General features: G+C 37.8%; 1 protein-coding gene across 1 annotated transcript in view; it reads left to right on the plus strand.

The window, feature by feature from the left end:
- The window catches only part of LOC139742530 (quinone oxidoreductase-like protein 1), a 49,193-nt gene extending 39,684 nt beyond the window's left edge, over positions 1 to 9,509 (plus strand). The window contains exon 10 of the mRNA XM_071653061.1: positions 9,410 to 9,509. Coding sequence (XP_071509162.1) covers positions 9,410 to 9,509 — 100 coding nt within the window. The remainder of the gene's footprint in view (positions 1 to 9,409) is intronic.
- Positions 9,510 to 11,457: the final 1,948 nt, after the last annotated feature.

Consider the following 11,457-nt stretch of genomic DNA (forward strand, 5'->3'; position numbering starts at 1 on the left):
GTGTACTGCTATACTCAGGCGTCTATGGGACGTATGGAGTGGAACTAAGCACGGAAATGGTTAGGGCCTAAATGAAAGGAGGATATTATATTCTCACACGAGGAAACTTTTGAATTTTTTGAACAGAAATGCAGCTCTATTGATGAAAGAATCATTCGGAGATATGTCAATCTTATGGGAAAAGACCAAAGGAGGGGATGTGGAAGGGGGTATAAATCCATTATATTTTCAGAATTGAACTGCAACAATGCCTTGCACAGTTTCGGTAAAATATTTGGACAGTTTTCCATCACAAAAAGCAAGAAAATCTCCGACATCCCAAAAATCACTGGGAGGGGGGTAATATCATGGCAACTGCCCGGCACCCCTGCATACGAGGAAGCTTTTCCATTACCGTGGTACTCTAGAATAGAAAGGAAAATATTGTGAGAGGGGGTATTTCCCTTCAATACGAGGGAGATTTCGCATTTCAGAATTTAGTGGTGCACACTTTGTGTGAAGATTGGGACAGTGTCGAATAAAAAAAAATCCACATCTTGGAAATTACTGGGGGGGGGCAAAATGATATGCTGCCCCCTCCATCGACGCTCTCCTGAAGGGGGTACCCTCTCCCTAAATGAGGGAACTTCTGCATTTTTAGATTTGAAATTCAGCAATCAAGTGAGCCCTTCAGGTATTATTCTATTAAAAAGAACTGTGATCAATAGAAAAGTAGGAAAAGCAAAATATCCAGGAACAATGAAAATGCTTTAATAGTGCTGTTTGCATGCACTGTAATATAAGCTTGGTCTGCGTGGGAGGGGTATCCCCTTCCCACGCTGTGGAGATTTCGCATTTTCATGAAGTGAAATTCAGCAATCTGATGCACACTTTGGGTGGGATATTTGGACAATTTTCTATAGAAAAAAGCAAGCAATTTTCCCTGCAAAAAGATATAAGCTAGGGGTGCAGAAGCACCCCCAACTTTCATTTTTCACAGGGGTGCTATGCCCCCCTGCTCAAAAAGTCAGGGGTGCTGCAGCACCCCCAGCACCCCTGGCTCCCAGGGGCTTGCAAGACATGAACTACTGGAACATATAGGCCTAGCAGAAAAGTTCATGTGCTTTTATTTTTGCAGTGGTTTCTAGTGTCACAATATGCACAAAAATTTCAACACTGCGAAAATTTGCATTTTTACAGTATGGCTAACCTTCCTGTGCCAGGGACTTTTGACAGTGTGTGTAATACTGTGGAGTTTTCTGTGCCTATCAGCATTCAAAGCACACAAGAGTTAAACAGAAAAGAAACATACATCATATTTGGAACGCTGTCTTTGGGTTCACCCTTACCAGTGCTACCTCGAACAGACTGGCAACAGCTGACTGTGGTGATTTCTGCACAGTGATGACGATAAATCCCATTCTTCTCACCTTGAACAGGGCCGGCTGCGTTTACTTGGTTTGATGGAAAATATCGATCAGATTATATGATACATCTTTTGATTCAATCATCTGTTAGTCAGCTATCAAAACGATGAGCCATTTTTTTTTTTACCTGTGGAAGATTTTTTTTTCTTTTGTTTCTCTTTTTTTTCTTTTGTTTCTCTTTTTTTTTCTTTTTTTTCTCTTTTTTTTTCTTTTGTTTCTCTTTTTTTTTTCTTCTCCAGGGTAACTGGTCTTAACCGGATGATAACATTTCACAGAAATGTAAACTTAATTGAGAAAGTTGGGGGGGGGGGGGGACCTCTAATCCATCTTTAGACACATGGTAAGACACGAGGTCAAAGCGACCTAGATTTAGGCAGATTACGACTTCATGATTTTAGCGAAAAAGCGCTCGACTATTGATGGGAGTGCTTTTGCAAGGCTTGATCTGAATGCAAGTGGAATGTGCCTTCGTAGAAAAATGAGACCAGGATATAGGCGTGTATGTATATTCATAACGACATTATTCATAGGGCAAGTCATGAAATAGGCCCTGTAGTGTGAGTCAAAAATTTTCTGCAATGTCCATTTTCTGTTGGATTTTTCTTTACACGGTTTGGGTCAAGCCGGTCAGTTGGCAAGTGATTTATGGTCAACTTGTGGTCAGGTCTTTGCTGTTACAGCACTGCTAACTGACATCTAGGGGAAAAATATATCTGTATCATTTTAGCATCTCTTTCGTGGCTGTCAGTTCAGGAGCTGGTGTTGTATTTTTTTTTGTGAGAAGAGATTTTAAGCACTGCTCCTACAGTGCTCCAGTTTTGCTAGTATTGCTTTGCTCCCAGACACTTGGCCCATTGATATGCCCGAAATGAATGGTTTTCAAAGACTGATTTTTTGCAACATGATGCAAAAACAGCTGATTTTTGTTCGTGAACAGACACACACACACAAACACACACACACACACACACACACACACACACACACAAAAGATCACTAATTACAGTGCACCTCCATTATAACAAACACAGTTATAACAAAATGTTGGATGTAATGAAGTAAAGTTCACGGCCCAAAATTATCAGCCAGATATCTTCATTCACTTTATTTGTTCGAATGTAACGAAATGTGGACACAACGAAAGAAAACTGCTGGTCCCACATACTTCATTATAATGTGAGTTGCCTTTATCATAATCTGCATCAAGTTGCATGAATCAATCCATCCTGATTTTGTTGATTTTTTTAAAACCCTTGCAATGATTGTCTTGTGTAGTTTGTGTAAAATGCACATGAAAAAAAAAAACTCCCATGATGCACCTCACCACACTAGGTTGATGTGAATGTCTCTAGTGTCATGCTCAGTTCATTGTTAAGGCATGCACAGCAGTTTAGATTGCAAGTATTTTCGTTGTTGACTGCATGATTTTTTATTACCTCTGCCAAGGGAGGAGGTTATGTTTTCTTCGGCATCGGTTTCTTGGTTGGTTTATCTGTGTGCAGAATAACTCAGCCAGAAAGTTGTGAACGGATTTGGATGAAACTTACAGGAGAAGTTGAGAATGACACAAGGAACAGATGATTACATTTTGGTAGTGATCCAGGAATTTTTATGGACTGTAGGAAGGATTTTCGGTATTTTGGCATTTAGGGTCAATGAACTTGAAAGTTAAGCTGCACATTTTTTTTTTTTTTTTAGGTTTGCATATGTGCACTAAAGTGCATGCTCTAGTTTCTGCTAGGGCGAGACACGCTGGGCAGCTGGAAGTTGATGACATAACAAAGGCTTCTATATTGGGAAATCAGGCAATTTTTCAGCATACATATGTGTGGTGGAAATCACTGATATCTCTAATGGAAGAACAAGATCAGTGGTGGAAATGAGCTGCTCGGCAAAGGTCTGTGCCTTCAGAGTGCTTCTCTAGTTTATTTTTGTTATTCATGTGTTTGCCATGAGTAAACAGTGGCAAACAAAAGCGTTTTTCACTTTGCAGTTGAAAAACCAATGACTCATGTGTGCGAATGTCCCTTTTATAACAAATATTTTTGGCTCTGGACAGGTGTATTGAAAGTTCTGTGCCAGCTGTACTCTATGTCACCACACTTACAGTGTGAGGCAAGATTGATATCGTTGCTATATGTTATAGAGAGTTCTATTTAGGTCAATATTTCTGAAGAAGAATGTGAAAGATATCATTTTAATCGACTGGGAACTGGTAGGAGAGGGTGTCAGTAATATTTTATCACATCTTAATGAGATCAAAACACTTTCTGTGAAATTTAAGGCATCATTGTCCAGCTACCTGTCTATTCAGGATGTGGTTGTCTAACTAGATCACTTTAATCTGGTATTTTAAAATCCTGGAACTGTTTTCATATGCTGATATGTTTCCCATTGTCCTGGCTATGGGAGAAACAGCAATATCTTGGGCTTTGGGGGTCACAGCACATTCATTATGTGGGGAGTGGCATGCTTTCCTTGAAATTGTTTTATTTCTCACATACCAGGTATGTGAGAATAATTGCATAGGTTTGTCACGGCTTTTGTTCGTAATTTCTGTATATATTGCGTGGGTGTGTGTGTAGGCCCTACGTGTTGCGCTGTCATCGTGTTACTTGCAGAAATGTTTTCCACTATGTTTTTTTAGTTATTGTTATTCATTAAATAGCCAGTGTGTGTAGGTAGGGAGGGGAATTTATGATTATTACAGTTACGAAAATCAGCAAAATCTAAATGCTAAAATTGACTCTGACTGCATTTAACTCGAGAGAGAGAATCATGTTTCAAAATGTGTTTCGAATGGTGTTTACAAATAAAACGAGCATCCTCCTTTAGTTGTGTGAAAGACCCCTCCCTGAATTAAATCGGTGGAACCTTAGGTTCATGGTTATACTGGGGTTCCCACTGCCGCGTGTTCGTGGTGATCATATCAGATCGTACCAGATCTTGAGGTCAGTCATGGCAATCACGTTAATTGTAGACAATTTTCTTTTTAACTTTTCTTCGGTTGCCGCAATTGCCGCTACTGACCAGTCCTTTAGATTTGATATGATCTGGGACATTTACCACAATTACTTCTTGATTGATAGCAAGACTTCTATCGCAGCTGATATTGTGATAGACATGAATGAAAGTTCCACGATCAGCTACTAACGGTCAATCATGGCGTGCATAGTGGATTGTGCGACAGTGGGAAACCCAGCATCATATTGGGAGCTACACGAGACTCAACGGGCTGTCAGCTTTGAACGAGCACAAAGCTCTGATCAGTGCTACTTCTTACTTGATTTTCAGAGGAGAGAAGGATCGAAATTCTGTGCAACAACTTGCTTTGTCTTTACAATACCCTGGTTATGTTCATATCCCAAGCAGCTTTTCTTTTCTCTCTCTCTCTCTCCATCTCTCTCTCTCTCTCTCTCTCTCTTACTACAGTTTATTCCTCTTTCTGCTTTTTCTTCTTCTTCTTCTTCTTCTTCTTCTTCTTCTTCTTCTTCTCATTTTCCAGCTTATCTTAAAGTAGTACTGTTGTGAATTCATCATGGTCACTTAATTTTGTCACATTTTCATCAGAGTATGTAGAGATGTGATGCTAAATTATTTGTTATTGAAAGAGTACAAATGTGACCTAATTTTCTCGTAGTGAAAGTAGCAGCTATAATTCCTGCAGTCATTGTAAGATGAGATGTGTGAAAGGTCATAGCCTATGATGGGATTCAAGGGGGAGGAACTTTTAGCTGAAACTAAACTAGCAAGAAGCAAAGATCTGTGTGATTTTGTTTATGTCTGTTAATCCCTAAATGTATAAGAAGGCATCTGCAATTTTTATTTTTTTGAAAATGGAAACTGAAGTCTTGTTTATCGTGTTGATGCTATTTTCTTACCAAGAACTGGAGGTAATTTATTTATCCTAATAGTAATTTTGAAGTATAAAAAATGTTGATTCAATTTCAAGAAAAAACAGATAATGATATGCAGTTAGATTACTGCCTCAAAAGAATGCTGATTACATAATATATGATTAGATAAATGTACTTCAGTCAGCTTCATGTAACAGCATAATTTTGTCCCTTACCAGGTGAATTTTGTGAAGGGGGTTGGGTATGGTATGGATGACATGAGATCAAAGGTCAACCGTAATGATGATAATAATAGTAACAACAACAACAATGATAATGATTATAATGATAATAATAATAATAATAATGATAATAATAATAATAAAAATAATGTCAATTATAATGATAATGATAATAATGACCATAATAATTATTATTTATTTTTTATTTACATTATTATCATTATTATTTACATTTTTACCACACTTAGTACAGAGTTTCTCAGCACCTTACAAATACTATCATGAATTTTACCTATTCTACAGAGGCTCAGAATTACATTTTTTTTTTGGCGGGGGGAATGGGTCTGGACCTGCCAGAATTAATTGCAGTTGCAATTACTGTGGGGCTGTGCTCTAGTTTTGACCATGGAGCAGTAGAAACATTCCGTCCTCTTCTTCCCCATCACATCTCTAGTAGTAGTAGCTCTCTTTTTCTCCTTTTTCTATCCCCTCCTCACCCCCCTCCCCCCCCCCCCCCCCCCCCCTCTCTCTCCTGGTTTCATTCTTTCCCTCCCTGTCTTTGCTTCGTCGTCAAGGTTGAGGCAATTACCCAGCCGAAAAGTTTGATTCAGTGACAATGGCCGTGGATAATTGAATACGGTCTCTGGCAGACCTGGGATATTTTGCTTCCCTCGGCTTTCGGTGAAAGATCTGGTTGTGGAGAGTAAATGGATTTTGTTTTTGCTCTTTTTTTTTTTTCTGGAGCCTGGTGAGAACAATGTCATAAGGTTACTGGATTATGGTGATACAGTTTTGTTTTCTTTTGTTCTGGTCATGTGGATGACAGCCACCTAGATTTTTTTTCTCTCTTCGACATGTATATAGATATTTTTATCTCTCTCTCTCTCTTTTAAGGGTGGTGCAGCAGTCAACGTGTCCCCAGTCATTAAACTGTACACATGCCCCTTGTGTGACAGCTTTGTAGGAAACAGAATATCATGTAATGGTATACTAATCACAAGAGTCTGCAGCTTTATGTTCCTCTTTTTCTTTCTTCTGTGATGGGGAACCAGGTAGGGTTAAGGGGGTTAGGGGCAGGTATTATGGTGGAGGGGAAGATAAAAGGAGGAATTTTATGTGAGGTGAACAACAGGGGGGGGGGGGGCTGTGATATGTGCTCTCTAATTCCTGTCTTCTGTAATCAGTTAAAAAATCAGCACAATGCTATTGTACTTTTAAGTGAAAAATGCAGTGATGTAGGAATGCAAAGCCATTTATCTATAGTAGAGATGAATGAAATGAGAAGTTGGTTGGCATTAGTGTCCCACACCCCATACTGCCCCTGAATTTTATATACTCCGTATCCATCCTTCTGTAATAGTTAATGAATGATGAAATTCAATTATGATTTGTCTGTTACATGGCTGCTCAAAGTCGTCAAAGGCAACCACAGCAGCCAAAGCTTTAAAGAGATGGTATAGTTTTGGTTGAGGTTAGAGGGATTCAGATTTTTACTTTTTCCGATATAGTTAGAAACTTCTTCTGAAATATGAAAAAGCATTCAATTCTAAGATGAATTCAAAGTTTATTTGTTGAAAATCAGTTTTGAAATGGCTGAGATATCAAAAAACAAAGTAAAAGAGGTAAGGTGGTCCTAATAAAAGGTGGGTCCCACCTTTTATTACGACCTCTTTGTTTTTGGATATCTCAACCATTTCAAAACCAATATTCATCGAGTAAACTTTGAATTCCTTTTGGAATTGTATGCTCTTTCATATTTCCCATTTTTCTATTTCTCATTATCTCGCAAATAAAGTTTGAAACCTGAAGCCCCATCTCAACCAAAACCATACCATCCCTTTGAAGTCCTTTCTCCTCCCATTTATTAGGATCAGCCACAGATATCACTGTAGTGCAGCTGCCTTTAGCAGATAGAAATGCAGACAACTAGCCCAGATTCTGTTAACAGTAGTCATGAACAGACAAAGGAGTCATATTTTACAGCTTTTACTCGCAAATCTAGTTTTGATAGAAACCTGTGAATTTTCATATCTCAACCTATTACATGCTAGATTGGTTTTGTGAACACTAAATATTAGTGGTGAGCAGTAGCTCAAGGACTTCACCATTGTCCGATAGAATTTACTTTTTAAATTCTTGTCTTGGCTTTCGTCACAGAATATGATATGGTCTGCAGAAAGTAGAGCGTAATCATAGTGTATGATTTCGAGTGATGTGCCTTCCATGAAAAATTAGTGATAAATGTATTCCTTGTTTTCTTTCTTTTCTTTTTCATTCAAGATTTTGTTTTTCAAATTCTAAGTCACAATAATTCTTAAGTTTTTAGCTAATACATGTATGTTTACAGGTACCGGTATTTCATTTCTTTGCTGTCTGTGTTAATCTCCATGGTATGATGGTATTGCAAAAAAAAGAAACCCACATTAGTAAAAAATAAAAGATGAGAGCTAAGCACTGCAGTTATTAATGAAGATGTAAGTTCATTAAAAAAAAAAAAACAGCACCGTAGGCCGACTATCCAGCACTAGCTCTGGCCAGGACTGTTACCTGTAGTATAGGCTAATTCTCGTATGAATTACTTTGGAAAGACAAGGAAACTCAAATTAGTAATATCGTGTCTCTTTTGTAATAAGTGAAGAAGTGTTTTGTTTTTGTTTTTTCATTTTAACCTTCATGAGCTAAGGCTTGCTCTAAAAACATCAAATCAACAAATCACATTTGCACAGTATCACTGATGGTGAAGGTGCACAGAAACATCGATGGAAAGAGTAAAGGCAAACAGGAACATTAATTGTAAGAATGGAGGTACACTGGAGCATTGATAGTGAGAGTTAAGGTGCACAGGAGCCTTGATTGTAGAAAATGAAATGATGGTGCACAGGAGCATTGACAGTGAGAGGGAAGTTGCACAGGATCATTTATTGTAAGAATGAAGGTGCACAGGAGCATTGGTTGTAAGAATAATGGTACACTGGAACATTGATGGTGAAAGTGAAGATTCACAGGAACAGTGATTGTAAGAATGAAGGTGCACAGGAGCACTGATTGTAAAAATGAAAGTGCACAGGAGCGTTGATTGTGAAAATGAAGGTGCACATGATCATTGATGGTGAGAGTGAAGGTGCACAGGATCATAAAGAATGAAGGTGTATAGGAGCATTGATTGTAAGAATTAAGATGCACAGGAACATTGATGGTGAGATTGGAGATGCACAGGATCAGTGATTGTAGGAATGAAGGCGCACAGCAGCATTCATGGTGTGAGTAAAGTTGCACGGGGTCATTGATTGCAAGAGTGAAGGTGCACAGAGAAATTGATTGCAAGACTGAAGGTGCACAGGATCATTGCTGGTAAAAGTGAATGTGCACAGGAGCACTGATTGTAAAAATGAAGGTGCACAGGAGCATTGATTGTAGAAATAAATGAAGGTACACAGGAGCATTGTTTGTAAAAATGAAGGTGCACAGGAGCATTGATTGTAAAAATGAAGGTGCACAGGAGCATTGATTGTAAAAATGAAGGTGCGCAGGAGCATTGTTTGTAAAAATGAAGGTGCACAGGAGCATTGATTGTAAAAATGAAGGTGCACAGGAGCATTAATTGTAAAAATATATGATATCTTTTCATTTTTGAAGCGCCATGAGCACTGAAAAGTAGACCTGTGCGCTATACAAGTATCATTATTATTATTAGAATGAAGGTGCACAGAAGCATTGATTGTAAAAATAAATGAAGGTGCACAGGAGCAGTGATTGGTTGTGTGAATGTTTGCACATGCATGTTTGTGCTTGTACATGCATGTGAGTGAGGGTTTTGTGTGTGTCTATGTGTGTGTAGGAACATCCGCCATTCCTAAGACCATTTTCACATAGTACACCTTTGTCTCTACTTGTTTTCCCTCACCTTTCATCTGCTCCATATCAGGCCACCTGAAACACACTCTCTCAAACTGGATGAAGTTAGCACCAAGTTAAAAAATCTGCTCTCATCACCCGGGTACCAGAAGATCATCATGGAGATGTGAGAACTTCAGTCAATGGAGTCGATGGAGGTGCCTTCACATTGCCATTTTTCTGTGATGATCACATAGCTGTGGCAGGCTGGATATTGCTGCAGTACATCATATTAAACACTCCTTTGAAAACTCCTTCAATGATGAGACCAATGCATTGATACATGTGTACATATGCTGGAATATATTATATACATGTACAGTGTATATATTATATCAGGGCTAACATTAGCAATGTTCTGGTGGTCGGTGGTTTGAGCCACTAGAAATTGCTGTCAGGCCACCAACCTTTCATTTAATGTCAGCTTTAGGTAGCCCCACTGGGCAACTTATATTCAAATTTTATTTCAGGCCACCAAAATTTCAATTTGTTTAATTTTAGTAGCCCAAATGGACCACCAGAGTAAAAAAGTTTAGTGATGAACCCTGATTATGTATATTCTGTATATGTGTGTGTGTGTGTGTGTATACATAAATACATTGTATAATTATGTATGTATATATATATATATATATATATATATATATATCTATATATCTATATATACACATTGGCATTTTCCATCAGTGAATGTTTTCAAATTTTTTCTCTTTAATTGCAATTGCAGACCAAAAGCTCATGTTTTCCTACCCCACCCCCATGAAGGTTAATGCATGTAAAATGCTTCAAATGTACTGTAATGTGTACATATATGCATCTACATTATTACAAAGAGACACATATTTGATAATTCATTTACCATGAAGATCATCATAATCATGCTAATAGCTGTTTCTTTTTAAAAACACTTTTCAACCATGCAATGTCATTTTTAGGATTAATGAACCGTAAGAATAACAGACCTTTATTTCAATTTAAGAATTCCGAACCTTAGGAATAACAAACATTCAGAATAACGAACTGTAACCAACCTCAACACCTACGTACATGCAAACACACACACACACACACACACACGCTACAAATGATTAAAGATTCATTATAATGCCTGATTCAGAAAAAAGTCATTTATTACCCTTTTTCATCTTCCACTCCCTGGCAACTGGTGAAGAGGGCTTAACTTGTTTTCTGTAAACGATTCGGTGAAGTTTTGGCTAACTCCTGATAGGGTGTCATGTTTTGTTTTGTTTTTTAGCCATTTTATTCTTTGTATTGTATTTCACATTCATATATGCAGTGCACTCCCATTTTAACAATCCTCAGGTCAATTGTTTTCTTTTGTTACTCTGAAGTTTCATTGTATCTGAGCAGAAAAGTTTGTAAAGATATGTAGATGATGATTTTGGGACAGTCTCTGAATTTCTACTTCATTGTAACATGATTTTCGTTGTAACCATGCTAGTTGTAATGGGAGTGCACTGTAGATGGATATACAGATATATATCTATTTTAACTTCAAGTCAGAGTCACTGGTCTTTTTGCCATGCATATGCTAAAAAGAGATTGTTTTCATTTATATCTCATGTAATATGCATTCCATTATGTAGGAGGTACATGTAACCACACTTCTCTCTGTCAGTAACGTAAATAACTTTGTTATTCAATGCCAATAATGTAGTCTAGTATGTCTGTGTTTGGACAGTTTTAGCATAAAGTTGTGGGAAAATAAACAGCTTCTCCATTGAGCACATTCATCAGAAGGTGGGCAGTTTGCAGAACATTGCTGTTGTCCGCGCGCATGCCCATATATTCAAATCAATGAATATATGATTGTGGTTCTCAAAAGGTAAGATAGCATAACACATTGACTTGATTTACAGTTTTGTTTTTGTTATGTTTTTGGTAACGCAAAGAGAGTCAAAGCACACAATTCAGCATCAAGTTGTGGGGGAAAAGAAAACAAAAACAGCTTTCTAGTTGAGCAAGTTTATCAGAACAAGGGCTGTTTACAGTATTTTCACTGTTGTCCCAATGATATATATATATATATATACACATTAGATGTAGATCAATGAAAAT

This window comes from Diadema antillarum, unplaced genomic scaffold (genome assembly GCF_040938485.1).
Source record: "Diadema antillarum isolate AM-2024a unplaced genomic scaffold, OU_Dant_1.0 seq00001004_RagTag, whole genome shotgun sequence".
In the NCBI taxonomy this organism is placed as follows: domain Eukaryota; kingdom Metazoa; phylum Echinodermata; class Echinoidea; order Diadematoida; family Diadematidae; genus Diadema; species Diadema antillarum.